The sequence below is a fragment of the Solea solea genome, chromosome 21 (assembly GCF_958295425.1).
Source record: "Solea solea chromosome 21, fSolSol10.1, whole genome shotgun sequence".
Taxonomy (NCBI): domain Eukaryota; kingdom Metazoa; phylum Chordata; class Actinopteri; order Pleuronectiformes; family Soleidae; genus Solea; species Solea solea.
Window position 1 is genome coordinate 6,639,108 of NC_081154.1, and position 20,762 is coordinate 6,659,869.

Sequence of the window (20,762 nt, forward strand, 5' to 3'; positions counted from 1 at the left end):
CAACCGATCTCTCCTTTATCCGCTTCACCAGAGGTGGTTTGGCGTCTGCGACTCGCACAGACCAAGATTATACAAATGAACAAATACTCTAAAAGCAGCACAGAGCAGATGGGGACAAAAATACCTGTTACAAAGTAAATAGACACAGGTGCACAAAGGAAAATAAACACACACATCTATAGCTTGGGAAAAACATGATATAATTATCAACATGAAACCGTAGTGTGAAGTTACAGATCAAAAAAATTTGCTTCTCAAATCAGTTCACTACAAAAATATATTCTTGGTTGATGCTAAAATACCCAGCATTCTGAGACACAGTACCAAAATATTTCCTTGTATGATCTAAAAAGCTGCCAACCCCAGTTACAACAGGCGCACAGGTACAGTTGGCACATACATACTCGTATATATATTAAAAACATTTTACTACAATAGCTTACAATTACATTCCTAAATTACATCATTCATTGCTGACATTTAAAAAAAAAAAAAAAGGGGTTTACATAAAATAATTAAAAAAAAATCTAAACCCATAGAAACCTGTTCCTCCCTCCAAAAAAAACAAAACAGCATTGTGAGCTCTGCAGTAGTGACAAAGTACCTATGGCCGGTTATTTCACAATAGGAAAAAAAAAGGATGGAAGGTCTGTGAGGGCTGTGTTATTATTCCAATGCAGTAATGCTGTGACTTGTTAAGTAAATTATAAAATTAAAAAAGCAAGTAACCATATTTTAACATACACAATAAATGCATTTTTTTCTTTTCTTCTTCTGGGGCATTGTTAAAAATAATTTCCCTTGACACATAATCTGAAACGTACAGCAGATAGTTGGTCAAAAATGTAGATTATGAGAAAGCAAGTTTGTTTTACAGAAACGTCAAAATGCAAAGTTAATCTGACTAAACATTTTTTAGTTTAACTGGGTCAAAGTTTGAGTATGAGATCTAAAAACAAGAGTAATGAAGCATGAGGTAATGAGTACAACTGTGGATGTTAAAATTATGACTTGCGTCTTAAAAAAGATTTGCAAAGTTTAACTTAAGTAAAAACAATAATAAAACTGCCAAATTTTGAAATACAACTTCAGTAAAAAGCTGACTTTGAGTGAAACAGACGATTTTAGGAAAATAAAAATCAATTCTGCTTTAAACACAAAGATGTTAAGGAGTTAAAAAAAAGAGACTTTGGTATTCAACTATTCTCTTAAAGACACTTAAATGTATTCATTTTAACTTAGTATGCCATAAGCTTGATTTTCCAATACACATGGCAGCCATTTAAAATTGCTGACTCATAATCATCACTTTTGCTTGGGATATCATCATTTCAGTTTTTAGTCATCTTGTTTTTGATCCAATATCTCACAACGCTGGTTAATCAACTTAATATCATGCCTCGTCTCATTATTTCTTTTCCTGGCAGGAGTTAAAACAAACAAAACAAAAAAAAAAAGGCACAAATCACATAAGATTCAGCTTCAAAACGTTTCCCATCTTCATTAGTGAAATCATACCGTCCGTCACTCGCGGCTGTGTGAAGCAGACTGAGGTTTTAGTCCCGTCGACACACAGGAGGTGGTGGTGAAGCCTTGCAAGAAGGATGTGGGCGTAATTGTTATTTAAGTCACACAACTTTGGAAAAAGTGGCATCTATTGGCAGACGTGAGATAATGGGTTGGATGATTGAAAGCACTGGTCACATGGTCAGGAATGTGCATCGTGTAGATTTGGGTTAAGCAGTCGTGACCACGCTGCGTGGTCGTCAGGCACAGGCGGCTTCTTCCTTTAACTCCGTCTACACTGTTGGCCTTCAAAACAGCGTTGTGGCGCTCCGAGTACACTACTACTACTACTGCTGCTACTAAGAGCCCTTTGGTGTCTCTCTACGAGGGTTGAGGTGAACTAAGAGTCAGCGGGAGGTCAGTCACTGAGGAGAAGGGTCAGGGGACAGTAGTGGTTGTAGCTACAGGACTGCAGTAGGCTTGAAAAGCATCAGCAAGTCAGTTCTCTCTGGAGGAGACACAAAGAGAATTGTTGATTAGGCATGAAGGCCCAACATTACACCATGTTGACTTCTAAGAACAGAACAGGTGGCACTAGAGCTGAAACAATTACTCGATTAATCGTCAACTATTTTGATAATCGATAATCGCATTTTTCATGATTAAAACAAGATTTCAGCTTCTTAAAAGTGAATATGTTCTTCATTTCTTTGGTCCATATAACAAAGAAATCATGAAAAATTAGACATTTGAGTACCTCATTATTTCCAGGTTTGACACACACTGAGCAACATTATACAATGTTTTTCTGACATTTTATAGACCAACCGATCACTCGACTAAATCGAGAAAATAATCGACAGATTAATCGATTGTGAAAATAATCGTTAGATGCAGCTCTAGGTGGCGCCCTCTCACCTGCACTGTCGAGCAGCGTTTCCTCATGCTACGGCATTGTTCACATGATTCTCCAGGAATGACCTGAGGTTACCAGACAAACACCAGCATCACGATTGAGTTCTCAATACACTTCATACTTTTAATTATAGCTCGGTATTCCAATGCAGGGAGTGCACTTTAAGTTTTATGTTGAATGTACGACATACAATATGTAAAGAATGTCCTGACGTCAACGCCTATTTGACCTACATCTATCTCTGATTGGTTTTATTATGAGAGGGCAACTGATGTGAGCACATTAGGAGGGGAAAATGAATTAAATCTTTGTTTTTACTCAGGTTTCTTAGTGGCACTATCATCAGCATCGCCATCTTCAGTTGCAGGACTCAAAACTACTTCTAATGAGCCTTGTTGTTCCAGCATATGGTCAGAAGTGGACCCTCAGCTCAGTTTTAAGGTTTATTCTGCGTACACATCATGTGAGTAAATTTGAATACAACTTCCTGACTTTAATGACTTATTTTAAACATACAAAATCATTTTGTAGCAAGGAGCAAGCTGTAAAGCCAACATTCATGATTCCACCTCATTAGATTGAAATGAGGTTGCCATTGATACTTACATCTGGTCTCCTTCCAGTGACTTCTGGATCTCCTGGAGAACTTCTGTATATAAAAAAAACACATTACTGTAAATAAACAGGTCTCAATAATCACAAGAGACCTGTAGCTACATTTCATTCACATTAGGATGCAGCTTGCTGGTGTCAATCGAAGCTGTACAAGTCATGCAATGGGATCGTGTCTGCTTAACATAGCTCTGTGACATCAGAACGCCATTAACACTGAGGATGCAAGTTTCACTTATGTCAATGGGAGCAGAAAAGCTGACATAAGAGTTAGAGAAGGCAGCAGGTGGTACATTTACAATGGAAGCCAGACTGAAGAAGGGATCAAATACAGTAACAGAAGGACCTGTTGTGTATAAACGTTTCATGAATTGAATACATTTTCTCCTCCGTCTCCCTCTCATACGAGTACTCACTCTCGTCATTCAGCAAAGCATGCTCCATTACACGTCTAGCTGCACTTTCTGGAACACACAGGTGGCAGGCAACGAATACATGATTACAGTCAGCCACAAACGAGATGTGTGTGTGTGTGACAAAAAAAACAAAAAAAAAAAACAAGACAGCACATTAGCAAAAGCACAGATTTCAACATGAAAAAGAACACTACATTTACACATGTAGTGTTCCTCAGCCAAATGCACATACAAGTGAGACTGTGATGCAGTTTTTCCAGCATTTAAAAGGAGAATTTACCTGCGTCCTCACTGTTGCATCTAGAAGAAAAGAGACAAAAAGATAAAAACCTTGAGTTCTGTCAGAAATTAAGGAATTTCCACAACATAATTAACAAACCCAGAGGGTCCTGTACCTCTCAGGTGGTGACCTGTGCTGCACGGCTGTGCCTGAATGAGGAACCTCTACCAAGCAGCGAGGCTCCACCAAGTGCCGCGTTGACACGGTAAACCGTTCAAACTCGGACGGAGAGATCAGATAGAAGCCTGAAGGAAGACAACAGCACACAGGAGAATTATGAGAGGTGCAACTGAAAGAGAATAACATTTATTTTTAGATAAAATTACTATCCTCACGAGTATAAAAGGACACATGTTTGAGCGAGCATGTTTTTACCCTGGCCGTGCTTCGTGAAGACACAGGAGGCGATGCCGCTGACGTCCTCTCGACGGATGCACGGATAGTGAACCTGCAGCTTGATTGCGGGCAGCGACACCACGTGCACGTCGCCCTGATTGGTCAAAACCATGAGGCCGCTCTCACCGTAGTCCTCAGACCGGCTGCTGCCAAACCAGGCGACTCCCACCCTCCGTACTCTGGAGCCGTCAATGGCCGTCAGCTTTAACTTCATCTTAGCGCTCACCTTAGGCAGGCTGAAGAGCTGAACACACAGGAACACATTTTTAACTTGAATATTTTTGTTCTGTGTTATATATTTAACACAAGAAGGAGCAATAACAACATGATATCATCAAACTATTTACGACTGTGCTCAAATGCAAGGATGAAAACTATAAGATACGAATTGTTTGACATTCATACAGCACATTGTTTTAAAATTGGAGAACAACATAGAACAACCAAATTGTCACACTTCAGGTATACATTATCTGAAAAGTACAGAAGATAATCTATGCCAAAAAATGTCAAAAAGCACAACCAGGTCAAGGATTTTACTTAAAAAGCCAAGATTATGAGATAGAAACATGAAGATTCTGACTCGAAGTTAATTGAAGGACGTTCAATTTTAAAAGTTAATCACTCATTGAGATCCAATACATTTGAATACAGAAAGTTTAACTTGGTCAAAATTGAAGTACATGACCTGACAACAACACGAGTAATGAAGTATGAGTTAATGAGTAAAACTGTTGTTTTTAATTATCATTAAAGTGATTATTAAAAATAATGATGGCGCGTGTTGTAAATTGCAGTCTTTGTCGTTTGCTAACTGCGTTGTTTCAAATTGAACTTAATTGTTCAGCTGTTAATAATCAGATGAATCATCACGTCACAAATACAGTGACACAATTAAGTAAAAGCACAGTCTTCTTTACAATCGGAATGAATCCCCTCCGTTAAATCACAAAACAGGCCATAACCTTTAATTCATTTTTATTCATACTTTGGATCTTTAAATTAAAAAAAAACCTCAGGTTTAATGAATATGTTCCTTTTTTATTCCACTGTAAACAACATAAAGCTAATTCCTTGACTGTACTCTGTAACTGAGTGTGTGTGCGCATGATCCTAACCTTAAACTGCTCCTCAGAAATGACCAGCAGCTGGTGTGACCCATGCATGTCGGGTGAGCGAGCGAGGTCATGGGCCACCTCTAGAGGCTCAGGGAGAGGAGCGCCATGTCCATCCATCACCGCTATACCAACAACAGGAGCCCGGTGCATCAGCTGGATCTCCTTAGCTGGATTCAAGTGTGCAATGACAGAAAGGAGAGGTTAACTGGAGCAATGGGACAGAGATGAGTAAACTGTCGTGACATTGATTACCTGGATGTGCTGTGACAGGTTCTTCTGCTCTGTGCTCTACAGGAGGAAGGCGGAGCATGTATGCAAACACACAACCACCATTTGTCCCTGCCCATAGGGAGGGTGTGTTATGTGAACCTGTGACACAATGAGGTGGAAAAACATGAGGAGGAATGATAAACAGTTAAGATTTTTATGGACGATGTAAGAGATGGAAGGTGCGACTCACTGTCTGCGAGGAAGGTGTCGGCAAAGTAGAGCGTTCGCACAAGACCGGTGAAGGAGTCGTCCGAGGAGCGAGCCTCGATCTTCCTCTGGACCGGAGCCAGCTCCATTTCAGCCAGCTCTGCCTCCAGACGAGCGTTGGCATCCTGAAGCTGCTCAGAGAGAAGAGAGTGGCGACAGTCTTAGAATAGTAACTTTTCATAGCGACGCAGGCCACTTTACGTTATCACCTCTGTGGAGGCACAGAACATGACCGACCAACCTTCGCTGCATTGTTGACATGGTGTTTCCTTAGTGAGACTCTGCTGCGTCTCATTCTCCTGAATGACTGACGGAGGGATTTCTTTATGCTCTTTACTCTGGACAGAGGACCTTCCATTGCCAGCTGGTCACTGGGGTGTAAGGTACATCTACAGAAACAATGGGGAAAAAATGAGAAATACTGTTTTAGTAGTTCTGTTTTTTTGAAAAACACTTCTGTATACCATTTTTAATCCATCTATTTACAAATTTGTTCCTATATTCTGTTGTTTCAGGTCAGTTGAAATGTGGATGACTTTACAGACTTGCAGTTAAAAGCTTACAAAAACATCTGACACCAGAGAGATGTTCTACTGTGTCAACAAGGCAGGTCGACTTGAATAATTATTCAATATGTTCAAATGCCGGGTGTAGATGTGTGCTCGATGAAGCTTACTTGACGAGGACGTTGTTCTTCTGTTGGTAATCATATACGCCAAAACCGTGGCTCGTGCCAAAAGCTACCAGCTTCCACTCCGAGTGCAGCGTCAGGGCGGTGACCACAGCGGGAGGCTGGCACTGGACCAGAGCGAAGGGCTGGAAGCCTGGCGGAAACAATACTGGCTCATCTCGCACATCCAGACGAGTGTGACCCTGAGCAACAAGAACAAAGTCATAAGATTAGAGCTGTAATGAAACAGTGAGGTAAGATATTTCAGCTTTGATTTAGCGTCAACTTACCTTCCAACGAAAGCCCTCTTGGCCCTGCAGCAAGTCCACAACTTTAGCCTCCACACTCTGCTCTGCTGCCTCATCGTTAAGCTCCAGCACCAGAATCTGCAAATAAAAACAACACCACCACCACAAAACACAGTGGTTTAACAAGTTAATAAACAGAACACCTCTGTAAAAGCTGCTATATGATAATATACATGGGTGGTAGGAGTAATATTTACACCAAAGGTTTTTTTTTTTAAATTAAATGTGTCATGTGGTCTGGTCCACACATGGTACTCAGCATAATAAAATAATATTGATAAATGTTGGACAGTCATCTCACCTGTCCAGCCGTGCCAGCCACAGTCAGATAACCACTGTATTTACAAAGATGGATCTTCTGAACACCGAGCCTCGGGTCGTCACTGTAGGGGTCGAAACAGCCAACCTGGAAGACGCAGTGGAAATGTAAAAACAATGTAGCTTACAAGAGGTTGCAAAAACAGTTAAGCTAAAGCCAGCACGCTGACTCACCACACTGGATTCTCAGTAAATTTTCCACATTTATCTAGAGTCAAAAGTGCAATGGTCTGTGCATTCCCTGTAGTACAAACCTTCCTGAATGGCGGCCACTCTCCCTCAGTGCCCTGGTTTAAGTTGTCATTGGGATCACTGTCTGTGTGAAAAACTCCAGCTGTGCTCAGCTTGTACATGGGATACAGACAGACTCCCGACGCATCCCAGAAACGCACCGTTCCGTCCTCGTGTCTACAAACATAAAGAGAAAAGAAACGCCATATTTATAAACGATTTGCAGTCTGTCAAAAAATGTTCCGACAGATGTTCCCAAAGTTCTCCTGCACTGACCCTGTGAGCAGCAGGTCTCTCTGTGGAGGGTCTGGGGCCAAGTTCTTGCCTCCCGTTACTGGCCATGGCTGCAAGCAGTGAGAGGAAATGAAAGTTTAACAATAACAGAGTAAATGAGATTTGCTCAACCATAAATGAATACCATATAAACCACTGCATACCACACATAATAAAAATGTCTGCAGGGAATTTCTTTTTTTACATGCAAGAGTGTTAACTTTACACTATAAAGGTTGGCCTATTTAAATTGACAGCTCTCAAATATAGCTTTAAAGGCAACTTAGAAAAAATATAATAGAAAATCTAAACATCTTTTTATTTTCTTTAAATAATGGAACTAATGATAATATAGTGATATATTTGTAATTGACTATGTTGACTATGAGAGTTAGGCCAAAAGATGGCACAAACGTATGAATTCAAGAACATATGCAAAACAATGAAAGGGTTACAAAGTAATTTCATTTAGAAAAAAAAACTTGTAATAGACAATTTATAAATAATATCAAAACAGAGTGGCTGTTATAAATGAACAAACTGAAAGTCTATGGAACTTTTGTAAATCAGAAATCAACTAACACGGAACAGTTTGACACTTTTGTTGAAATGACCTAAGGCGTACCATACCTTTTTAGAGTAGTGTGTGTTCTGCAGGTCCCCGGCAGCAATGATCCTCTCCCAGAGCTTGAGGGGAATGGCGGAGACGTGGTGGGAACAGGTGATGGCGGAGCTGTGCAGGGGAACCAGGTATGGTGTCTGAATGACTGGCCAGCCCTCCGTCAGTAGGTCAATCACCACCAATTCCTCCTCGACCAGGACCACCAGTGCAGTGGGATCTCCTGCAGATCAACAAAGAAAAATTGTTGTCACATAAGATAATCTATGAAGGGGTGGATAGTTTAAATAATTATTTTATATTAACACTTTTTTCCATGTAACAAATGAAGCCAGACCGACAGAAGATAAATGTTGCCTAAATACAAGAACCCATATATCCAAATTTGAATAAAACCTGAAATAATTTGTTTCAATCATAGCAAGCCTTCAATGTCAAACTAGCATATAGACAAATTTCAGTCTTCATTAAGAGAAGTATAACCGTTTGATACCCTGTCCAAGGCAAACGACTGTAAAATTTGCATTTACAGTTTCAGAGACTGATTTCTGAGGATAAATTAAAAAGTAACTGGAAAGCTTGTTGCACACAGATCACTGGATGAGTTATTTGGACAATGACAACTCTTCCTGTGCTGTATATCACGAATATGCTGTAAATAAGTTATTTAAATAGACAAGCCTGGCAGGCAAGTTTAGTGCGTCATTCACGAGGAAGGTACTACAATAGCTTGAGTCAGCAGGAGAGAGAAAGAGTGTCAGGCTGGTGACCTTTCAACTTCTTAAGTGATACTCCCCCCCACCCCTCCCTCAAGAATGTTCTCATCACAGCTCAACCACCTCCAGATGAGGTGAGGACAATACAATCACATTACAATTACAAAGCATGCCATTTACGTTTCACCTGCATCAACATGAGTTTCTACTTAACCAGAGAATGTATCCAGATATAGGCTAAGAGTAGATGGGCGTACAGAAATTACTTTTTGTCCAGGAGAAAACAAGCTTGGAAAAATCTACTACTTTTTTACACAATATAAAAATAGCATTGTCTACCTGTGTGCTGAGGTCCATCTCTGATGACAAAGAAGTCGATGATCCTGGAGGTGAAGTCCAGGGCCACATGCTTTTTACCGTGGATCACTGTGATACAGTGTCTGTCCCCATAACTGGCCCTTGGCATACCACCGCTGAACAGCAGGTATGGAGGTCTGTGTGTCATGCAAAAAACAAGATTTAAGTCAGCTTGCTCCGAAAATAATGCCATAGCATGGCCATATAACCCACGTGTCACAAATTAATCTCACTTACCCTTCTTCTGTAGGTACCTGAACTATTTTAGAAATGGCCTTACAGGGGAAATGTCCTGTAAAGAGAGAATCATTATACTGTAGAAAAAACACTTACTGTTTGACAGAAAAGACTGCTGAGTGGACTATTTTTTTGTCCTCACCGTAAGGAATGTCTGATTTCTCTTCCTCGTCATTTACATCCTCTCTACCGACCATCCATCGACAGTAACTCCCGTCGCTGTGAGAACTGAGAATGTAGCTACCGTCACCTGTCCACCATATACTCTCCAGTTGCTATAGTTACATAGAAAATAGACAATGCAACTATTAAAAACCAAGCGTGATGGTTATGGGCAGGGTGTATAAATGTGTGCCTTAGAGTCTGTCCCAGAACAAGTACCTGTGTTGCAGGGATGTGCTGTCTGGCACACTGTTTCTCAAGATCCCATATTACCATGAGACCTCGACCGTAGCCAATAACAACCTGGTTTGGGTTAATTGGGTTTTCCTGTAAGGCTTCTACATGTTCCAGATTCCGTCGGCCAATGTAGTCATCTGGTACACTACACAGAAGGACGAATGAGAAAGAGAGAGAGAGAGAGGAAGTAAATCAGAGCTGATGTGTTTTATTTCATCCTACACCACACACGGTACATTGCATTGCTTTGATTTGTTTTTTTAATTGATTCAGCCATTTTCTTCTGTAGAATGAAAAGGCAATCTGTGGATATGCTAAAATGACATGTTTCTTGCAGCATTTAATTATTAGATTTACATTTACTACATATATGCACATTAGGTCTTAATATCTAATTTTACAGTGCTGTTTTATACTTGACAAGTAAACAGAATTTAATCAATTTGTTAATCATAAACATTCAACTGTGCTGGAAATTTAAAACAGTTTTGATACTTAAGCATACTCACAATGAGGGTGGCATGTTTAGAATATTATGATTGTAAGCAGTGCAGGTGTAGCCTTATTAAATTAGTTCATTTTGTTTGTAAGTGTGTTAATTTGATATACATTTCATAAGATTTATGATAACTCTATAAGGGTTATTTGTGAACTTTGTATTTCCCTGTGGAAAAGTAAAAAACATTTTAAGTTGAGAACACATTTTACTGTAAAAAAAACAAAAACCCATCCAGTTATAGCTAGACAATGAATGATTATACTGGATGGCAGAAGAGGAAGTGGTGACAGATGATTCATAGATCATTTAGTAAACATTACTGGCACCAAGCCATGTTTGAAGCCACCATGGTCCATTTATCATGTAAATCCAAGTCTCGCTCTCGCTCTGCTAAGTGGCCATAGCTGTGACACCAGCTTCTATTATATTCTAGAAAAAAAAAATAGGTGGATGAGAGAGAGAGAGACAGCAGTCTGGTGCAGTGTGATGATGTGCTGTGGCTGCAAACCTGCTGGCAACTTGTTCGAGACTGATGTTCCTCTCCTCCAGCTCTCTAAACCCAGGGACTTCAACGACGAAGACGTGTCCTCCCTCTGTACCCAACAGCAGAAGCTCACCCGACGAGTGGGCCAGCACTGCTGTGACTCTCGTCACACTTGGAGGAGCGCTAGAAGGAACAGACAAGGAGGAAAGTGACGTCATTTGGTGGAGGAGGACGGGTAGCTGCAGTGACTTTAGGAAACTGGGAGTACCTAGTTTCTTTATGGATTTGCAATTTTGACAAACTAATTTAAAAGGTTTTGGTGAATAACTATTGAAAAGGTAACACTATTTGATTGCTTAAGAAATTACAGCCAAAAAACTAAAACAAGTACAAAGTACCTGAAAAAAGAAATGGTTAGAAAGAGCAAAAATGTTTTATTTGTAGTCTTGTGTATTTTACCCAGGTGGTCCTGTGAGCATAAAACGTCCGACCTCCAGCAGCTCCGACAGTCCATTGTGGGCTCGTAAAGTCCACATATGCAGACTGTTGTCATCCAGCAAAGTCACCAGTTCAACCTGCACATGAGCAGCACAATCGAGAAATGTCACATAGGAAGTTAAGAAGTGGTTAGCATCATATATTCAAAGCTCTGTTAAGTGTACTGACAGCAATACTTGGTCAACTTGGGTCTTTCACATTACCTGGTGGGGAAGGAAGTGCACCTGTGTGACGGCAGCATTCTCGTCATGTAAACCCATGAATTCCACACCTGGATCTCCGTACCTGACCACTGGTCAAGGACAGACTCCATTTATAATAGATTGGACAAAAGACAGCCAATCAGGGGCAAGGTTAATGACTACATGGATTTTACAGATAATTTAAGAACCATGTGATTTTACTTTACATCATGTGTGTTGTGCATTTTATTTGACCACTATTCATGAATGAGAGCTGAATTGTTTAAACATAAGGTTACATACAAAATCTCAACAGCTTTAATTTATTTTATACTCTACTTAGGTATCAACATTTTGAATGTGTTAAGTCAAGGATACAGTTTGATGGCTCCGGAGCGGTTGCCAATGGCCAGCAGCTTCAGGGAGGGACTGTACCCCAAAGCACTGGGCTGGTGCGGGAACCCATGCTCCAATGTCTGCAGAGGATAGAGTGAAAAGACAACAGACAAGTGGAGGGTGAGACTGAGCCCCAACAGCAAAGACAATGACGCAAAAGGACCAAAGAATAAGGCAAACAAAGGGGCAAGCAGACAAGTAACAAAATCAAGTACAGGAAACAGAGAAATATGAAGACACCTGTCATTGCTAAATAAACACCAAGTCAGTCAATGTTTTTATTACTATTACTACAAATTGATGTTTATGTACACTATTCTGTATATGTTTCAGTCAGTTTACATGACATTAGAAACAATTATTGTCTTATTTCAAATAAAAACCAGATTATTAAAAATACATGCAAGTCTGACTGAAATTGTACTAAATCAAATTTTTCAAGTCAGATAATCAGGAGCAATCAGGAAGTATAGTTTCATGTATATAGCATGTGTGCAACATTAGCGGAAATTCTCCAACAAGAGCCACTGTCATCACACGATTGTTACACATAACATAACAGCATCAATTTACCCCGTGTAAATTGATGCAGTTATGTTATGTGTAACAATCGTGTGATGACAGTGTGTTACGTGTCACCTGTTGTGATGCATCTAAAAAAGGTTTCAGAAGCCTGTGGTGAGTCTGGGTTCACTTGCCTTGTTGAACTGGTAGAGTTCCTGTTTGAGTCGATCTCTGTGAGACTCATGACCATGTCGCTTAAACCTCTTCATCCTCTCTCAGCATTAGTGTAGAGCCTGCAGGCTCTCTGCCACAAGCTGCATGAAGGACAGAGAAGAGACAGAGAGAGGAAACAAGAAATTAGACAATGTGTATGTGTCTGAACCGAGGCCCACAGAATTAAGTGACTAAAGAAAGAAAGAAGCTTGGTGCACAATATTACAGACTGAGATGGGAAACATCTCACAACTACAGTCAGACATATGATCCACAAGTCTGTCACCAGTCTGTGACAAACGTCTGAGCCATGAATCACAGTTTTCCGTCTGAACCAGCTCATTTTCTTCAGTCCAAATTATACGCTTATATTAGCAGTGCTGACTTGACTCACTGCTGGGCTCTGCCAGGCTTTTCCAGCTCCAGCCTCCTCAAACACTGTTATAATGAGAAAGGGTACAGCTGACTAGATTCTAACTAAGCTCAGATCCCCACTGAATTACATCTTAACAATGATTTCTTTCCATCTAGGTGATTATATTTTTTGGCATCCCACTGAACAGTAAGACATACTGTACTTGCATGAACATGAGTAGCTGTCTTTTGAGCATGTATGCACATAAACCATTCACTACTTTGACACGAGATATAATGATGTTTGGGCACCGACCCATTACTCAGCAGTTTGCCATCACATCCCTCCTGGCTAAGGATAAACATGTGAACAAAAAATAAAAAAATCTGCATTTAAGAGTAGATGTACTTACTAAACATGGTACAAATATCCAAACCTACAAAAGACAATCAAATGGTTGTTTTCTCTGACTAGACAAATTAAAAACAAAGCTTGCCCACGTGTCATCATAACTTTTAACTTGTTCATAAAGTGAAAAAAGTGCTTGTTTGAGTACCAATATAGGTAGTGCCATCACCACTAAGGCTGATAAGCCAAATAAATGAATAGCATTTTCTTAATAGTCACACAATAGTTTGACAATTTAATAAGGCAATTTAACAGCCCTGGTGTTGAGATAATTTAGTTTAGGGTTACTTTAAATTATTAGTACAGGATTACTTGTTACAGTGTAATGTGTGAACAGTTAAAGTTAACTGTTGGCCTTAAGTTAACTTTACCATGGACAATTTATCTATCATAGCCGTCAAAGATATCAGAGGGATTGGGAGATATGAACTGGAAAATATCAAGCAGTGTTGTAGGTGGGTGTGTCCGTTCCGTACCACGCTTTGTCACGTTAGGTTACTTTATATCACCGTTTGAATCAATGTCAATTCTATGTGTTGTTGATCCTAAAACTTGGATAGAAATGTAACTTGGATGTACGGCAAGTGGAAATAAATGTGCCAACGCTTCACACAACTCTTTCTTGCCTTGGTGATTGATGAATTAATACAGTATCTACGAGTCAAGCCCATAGGAACCTGCCTACAGCTAATGACTTTCTGTGGCATATGTACAAAAAGATGCAAACAGGGAAGCCAATGAGCAGTTTGGTGAGCATGGTGGTTATTATCAAAAACAGCCATCAACCACATGCCGTGTGTCATGTGTGGGTTAGCCTCTGCAGCATTCATACCTAGTAATCCCACTTTCTTTTTTTCCCTCCAATCTGACTAATTCTGGGTTTTCAAGTGACTTGACAGACATTAAGACCCAAATTAACCAGTCACTTCCCACTCAAGTGTTCATTTTTGATACCCAGTATTTATCAGTGGCCACAGATGAGACTGCACATTACAATTATGTGAACAGCAGAGCTGTCTATTCCGACAGTGAGATTAACCTCCCCGCCACCTCTCTGAAGCCAGAGAACCAACACAAACACAAGAAGAACATACAAACATCGCACAGGAAAGAATGGGAGGCTGGCCTGACCAGTTGCTGCAACGATTTAAAGTTTTATTCCAAAGAGCTTCAGGTTGAAATTTGAATCCAACTTTAAATGTGATAAATGCTGCTCGGGTCACAGCTAAAGAAAAAGGCTAAGGAATGGAAAATATAACAGAACAAATCCAAGAAACACAATCATTTCACGGAATACAAAAACATAATTATAGTGCTCATGTCCCAGCAGAATTGACAAGATGATTTTTCCAATTTCAAGTAAAATGTCAAACATTTGTTGCTCTCATGTTCTCAATTCACAACATCTTGTATTTTAAGTTAACAGCTCTAGAATTTGATGTGTTGTTTGAATAACATAAACCTTTTTCTCATATTTTATCTACAACAAAATGATTGAATCATCTTATATTACAAAAAGCTAATTTCTTTAAGCAAATTATAGTGGTATAATTCAAGGGAATTATCATTCTGTTACTGCATGGAATTCACAAAATTTTCCCCACTAAATGAGTGGATTAGTAGTTACACAGCACTCACGTGGGTCACTTGCATTGCCAAATAAAGCTGTTATTGTTACAGGGAAGTACCTGTTAGTTTCAGGTTAATCAGAAGAACAATGGCAGGTCAGAAGTGAACAACACAGAAACAGATCAGACCAGTTTCAGCCCAGTTCTACTGTTTGCCTGTTTCACCCTCAGATATGGATTTTCACCTGGAATTTAGATTGGCGGGGGGAGAGCAATCAGCCTAGTGAGAAACAGCAGTAACAGATAATGAATGCTGCATTTTCCTCCCATTGTTTGATCTACAGTGAGCTCATCTCAGCAGCAAGATAAGGTTCCATTTAATATTAACCGATGGTAGCAAATTCAACCAGCTTATTCACCCTTCTCACACAAACACAAGTATCGTCTCCATCTTTTTTTCCCCTCGCTTAAAATTCACACTTGGCGGGGTGACATTTATTATCTTTCCCGTCACGGTTTAGTGATGTCATCAAATTCCCAGATTCCCAGCATATCTGCTAAGCCGGTTGAGTGGAGGAGGGAGTCAATGGAGGAAAGAAATGTGAAAAAACTTGCCTGAACACGACAACAATAACAACAACTGCAGGAAAAGGCCACTCAGCTAGCAGAGGTGCTACATGGGCTGCGTCTCTCAACAACTTCGTGCTTAATGAGATGCTAGTATGTGCTGCCAGAAAATGCCTGGAATCCAAAACACTCACTTATGGACTTATGCAATCAGCCGCTATGCCAGCACTTGCTGCGAGACAGGAAAAGGTTGAGAGAGAAACATCTGATCAAAGTCACAAGTGCACACACATTTATCAAAACGAGGCTAGAAAATAAACCATATACACCAAGGTAGTGGATGTTGTCAGACAGCTGCTGTCAGACACCACAGCCTGAGAGAGTTGGCTTGCACACACTGTCGACCTTCCTGTGACAACACTCCCTTCAACATATACAAACAGGCCGCTGATAAGGCAGTAAAATTAAACTGTTGGTGAACAGCATGTCAGTGAGCTATTCTTGGTTCTAAAATCAGCACTAAAGTACGTATGCTAAAACAAATTACTTTGAAAATATAAAACATTTGTTACATTATGTCAGGCATCCACACTAGTTTGGAGCTGTGGGTCCAGCTTAAGTTTCAAAAATTTGGAGTTGAATTTTCATCTGGACTTTTCAAAGGCAAACTGCAACTGCAAATGCATTTGCTTCTAGATTCTAGTTCTCATCAGTCACAACAAAGCAAGCAAATGTAAGGCTGATATCATACTTCATATTGGAACTATTGCAAAAATGCTTCACTAAGCACAGACGGCAAAAATGTAAACAAAAAAAACAAAGCAGAAACAGCATGTTTGCTGGGTCACGTTGTGATTATTTCTTCTTAATAGGAGCATCATTTTGTTACACAGTTGGAAGAGCATCATGTTTTGACATGGCTAGTAAAAAATATGTTTAGTAGTTTAACGGATGTGTATTGACTACATCAGACTGACACCAGTTTCGGTATCCTAGACAAAAAAGTGGTTTGAATAAGACAATGTGAGTGGTCATGTGATATGCATTTTTAGGAGTGTTCGTACGGACAAAGATGACGCCTGATACAGTCTTAAGGTCTTTTAGGCGGTGTTGTCAGCAGCCAAACATGAAAAAAAAAAAACTACACAGTATTAAAGGATTTAAAGACTGAGCTTTGGTCAAGATGCAAATGATTAACTTCATATCCCAGATAATGAGTCATTATAATGTCAGCTTCTATGCAAAAAGTGACAATTGTGTACAAATTAATATGACCTAAACACTTGGGAACAGCTCTTCCACTGTCCTCAACACAACAGAAATGAGATCTTGTCAGTTCTGGGTGTGGCTTGCAGAGTATCATATCTCTCACAAACTCATTCCCTCCTTCCTGTAATCAGAAACAGGGAGAGACGGGGAAGACAGGAATGATTACAACACAATGTTTATGCTACGAAAACTGAAACGGCAACCGAGAGTGGGGTAATTATATTGTGTCACAGTTACCTGCTCTGTTTCTGACATATTAATAACATATTTCACAGTGTTGCTGTCCCCAAACGGTCAGTTTGATGACCAGTACACCTCCACCTGCTTGAATTATTGTGTTATATGATGCCACAAGTATCATTTTTGATATATAGTCAAATTAACCTGAAATAAGTGACAGTATAAACATATATGTACATGTATAACTTAAAGTGAGAAAGTGATCCCTACCGAGTATTTATAATCAATCAATCATAATCACTAGCCAACAATTAATCAGTATGAGCAGTGTTTTTGTGTGTGTGATATATTTTGTTTACCCTTGCTTTTGGGTGATGTAAAAAATAAATGATATTAAGTGAGTTGGTTCCACCTGCTATAGTCATGCGGGGACAATGAAGATGAAGGTGAGCTCAAAATGGCTAAAACAAGCCTCAAAAGATGTTCATTTTGCTATGAGAACTGAGAAACAGCTGTGATCAGCATGCTGATATTGTTTTGCCATGTTGGTAAATGGGTGTGTCTGCCTTTGTGTATCCAAGTATATATGTACAAATAATTGCAATCATTGCCTCTGTCGTTTTATGAAAAAAAAACATGAATGAGCTCTGATTTTAGATTTTAATTTAATGAGCATGAACACAAATGTTACTATATATGCCTTTTAACTTATACCTTCACACAGTCAGCAAGTGTTTTTGCCACCCTTCCAGCATTTTAAAACTGCAACAGTTGCTTTTAATCAAAAATACAAGATCAACTTTATCTGAGAGCAAATTATGCTGTTCGTTTGTAAAATATGCTGCTTTGCTGCCAGTGAGGTCATGTGCTGTCCTCAATGACCATTTTAAGTGAACGTGCTACGAAAAGAAACCTACAGTAGTTTGAAGTAGGGTTGATATCCACTGTTGTATGACCACTTGGCACCCTGTGTTACCTTCAGGTTTAACCCTGGATTACCAAGGTTACAATATGATTTTAAAGCAGTGGAGTGGACACATGGAAAGCATAAGACAGCAAAAATATTAAAATATCTACTGACACAAAAAATAAAGTATCCATTTCTTTTCCCTGTCAGGATTCAATCTGAAACAGCTGAGGGTGCAGGATTGAAATTATGAGTGAAAATGCTCGAGTGAAAGGTCAAAAATGATAGAAAGCTAATTAAATTGACAAATTAGTAATGGACTACATTCTATTACAGAAAAGCTGGTCAAAACACACAACAGCCATTACTCAAACTGCACTTGCAGTAGAGAGAAACTAATATTTCAGTATTAACATGCAACACAGCATTGTTAGAAAATAGCAGCTTGGGATCAACATTGTGTTTGACACCTTTACCCACATGGGTGGAATTAGGGTGAATGACCTTACAGACAATAAACTCAAAACCTTGGGACCTTAAATAACTTGCTCAGTTTGGGGGGACTGATGAAGAAACAAGATCCATTGAGCTAGTATGTGTGCACCTTTGTGACAGCAGAAGCTCAGCATAAGAATATTACATCTGTGCACAAGAAAACACATTTTTGAAAGGGAAGGCTTAGATAGTACATCCACACTTTGTTTAGAGCTTTCTGTTCTCAACAGGTGAGATATCACCTTTATCTTAGATTGAGAATAAATAAAGTAAAAAGACAGTGAAGATTAATCATTTCAATCTATCATTTATAAAACACAGCATTTTCTGTCAAAATATCTGTTCCTTCAGTATGTACTGCACTTTTGCAAACCTTAATCAAATAGGTTTGTACATGAAGTCAGGGGAGTTTGATGTTTAAAGTATAATCTCACATGTTCATGGTGTTAGTTTACCTATGTATAACAAAATACTGATTTTTTTTATATATCACATTGTTTATAAATTAAAATGCATTTTAGTTCAAGACTAGTTTTTCTTAAATTATAGCAAACTGAGCAAGTGACTTGGCCTAAGGTAAGGAAGGGCCATTTATTTTGCCACCATATTCGTTTCGGGTGGACTTTACCATGCAGGTGGGATAGCACTAAAGTTTACAGAGAACAAAGGCTTTTTTTGTTTGACTAGTCTTGTGCTGATGCAGGTGGAGCCATGGGACACTGCCCTTGTGTCCTTCAGTATTCAGATTAGACATGCTGTAGCTGGTGCAGTTTGAATGCTGTAAAACTTAAGCCTCTCATCACAAGCCAGGTTTTAAAAAGGCAGTGGACCAAGCTCTATTTGCAGATGTTGGAGGAAGATGCAGCCAACACAAAATTAACCCACATGCATCTCACTTTTCAGTGCTGACACTGAGGTGGTTGAATACAGACTATATGGGTTATACTATTTAACTATTATATTCTGCTTATTTCTTGGATTTCAGTACCGAATTTAACTGAAACCAGCCGAACCGGTGAAACACATCATTTCCCACACAAACAAACAAACACACACCACAATTGCTCATGCCGAAAACCAGACAGTTGACTCAAAGGGCTTACTAACATACCTGCTGAGGAGACACACCTTGCTGAAGTTAGCTTAGCTTTACACCGTTTCCGTCATTTTGCAATTCAGGTTATAATAAGTCACTAGGCTTCGATACCCGGCACTTTAACTACCTTATTGCCTGAACACACTGTTTATTGTATTGTGAGTTCACTTAATGGCCACCGAACCCAATAAAAACATAAAATATCTTTGAGTCCCTGTGCCGCATTTCATGCTGGTGTCGTAATAAACAAACCACCCTGAAACATGAATTGTATTGTGTATAATATGACACACTTCACATTAAGGCTATCTAAAATATACAACCACCTAGCACACGTTAAAAGAGCTCGCCAAATATGGTTAAGCAAGAAAATGTGATTGTTAAACGTGACTCAAGTGAGTGGAAGTTAATCGTACACCAAATATAGTCCACCCAGAATACTCATATTTAAATGTATAAGCGGAGAAAAGTCTAATTCTAAATCTCTCTAATTAGCAAGTTAGCTCCGAACAAGGCAACAACGTTGAAGTGCCTGATGTCTGAGCGGAATATTATGGGGATTAGCCTGTTAGCCATAAGGCACCGCGAAGAGTGATGCCAGGCTAAGGTAGCAACTTTTACTAGCCTCAGTTGGACGCGTTCCCTGCGCTGGAACAGAAGTGAGCTGGGCTGTTGTTTAACTGGCTGCCAAGCAAACACCTGTGGTCACCAGCTCACTGTATGTGAAACCGTGCGGGCCCAACCTCCTAAATCCCCACCTGATTCAAAACGTCCGTGGCTCAGCCAACGTCCTCCTCCAGTCTACAGCCGCCAGATAAGACTGTCGTTGGCCGGGAGCCCTCGCCTCCTTGGGAGTGGAGTAAAAATGTGGTGAGACCGAAAAAGAACAATCCCAAGATCCGAGCGACTGAATATTTACAGAGGAACGTCACGACTGGGAGCCGAGGTACGTCCCTGTCGCTCTTCCTTCTTTCACCACTGCAGCTGTAGCCCTCTCTCGGCGCTTCCTGCTAGGCTAAACTTCATTGGTTTGCTAACTCCGCCCTGGTGATGCATTCAAGTGCAACTCGTACATCGCACAACTTTACAGCAACTGCTCTTATTCCCAAAGAGTGGGACCAATAGGAGATTTTCTGGGCCTCCAGATTAACATTTTACGAAACATTTATTAAATTAAATTAGCATAAAATAAAGATAAGGTGATACAGTAATACAGAAGAGATTGCATAGTCCAATCAATATAATATACACAATATTAATACACCATGCCCATAATGTAGTATAGACACATT

General features: G+C 39.7%; 1 protein-coding gene across 2 annotated transcripts; it reads right to left on the reverse strand.

Moving 5' to 3' along the window:
• Nucleotides 1-179: 179 nt before the first annotated feature.
• llgl2 (LLGL scribble cell polarity complex component 2) lies at nucleotides 180-20,465 on the reverse strand. Of its 2 annotated transcripts, XM_058621213.1 has the most exons (27): nucleotides 20,229-20,465; nucleotides 12,607-12,726; nucleotides 11,891-11,988; nucleotides 11,534-11,615; nucleotides 11,292-11,407; nucleotides 10,857-11,015; nucleotides 9,832-9,994; nucleotides 9,593-9,725; nucleotides 9,451-9,505; nucleotides 9,196-9,350; nucleotides 8,152-8,363; nucleotides 7,525-7,592; nucleotides 7,272-7,425; nucleotides 7,001-7,105; nucleotides 6,682-6,777; nucleotides 6,398-6,594; nucleotides 5,963-6,110; nucleotides 5,705-5,852; nucleotides 5,497-5,613; nucleotides 5,245-5,411; nucleotides 4,106-4,370; nucleotides 3,846-3,975; nucleotides 3,731-3,750; nucleotides 3,451-3,498; nucleotides 3,029-3,071; nucleotides 2,425-2,487; nucleotides 180-2,014 (listed from the first exon to the last, which is right to left on the reverse strand). In XM_058621213.1, the coding sequence occupies exons 2-26, from the start codon at nucleotides 12,679-12,681 to the stop codon at nucleotides 2,448-2,450; spliced, it is 2,994 nt and encodes a 997-aa protein (XP_058477196.1). In that variant the 5' UTR covers nucleotides 12,682-12,726; nucleotides 20,229-20,465; the 3' UTR covers nucleotides 180-2,014; nucleotides 2,425-2,447. The 2 variants fall into 2 exon arrangements, with proteins under 2 accessions (XP_058477196.1, XP_058477198.1); XM_058621215.1 differs by lacking the exon at nucleotides 3,451-3,498.
• Nucleotides 20,466-20,762: the final 297 nt, after the last annotated feature.

Bases quoted from the DNA above. Each gene is read 5' to 3' on its own strand.
- llgl2 (XM_058621213.1), bottom strand. From the start codon at position 12,681: ATGAAGAGGTTTAAGCGACATGGTCATGAGTCTCACAGAGATCGACTC. The intron at 8,364-9,195 runs GTAGACAATGCT...GTTGATCTGCAG, and splicing joins AGATGGACCTCAGCACACAG to GAGATCCCACTGCACTGGTG. The intron at 7,593-8,151 runs GTATGGTACGCC...CACTGCTTGCAG, and splicing joins ACACACACTACTCTAAAAAG to CCATGGCCAGTAACGGGAGG.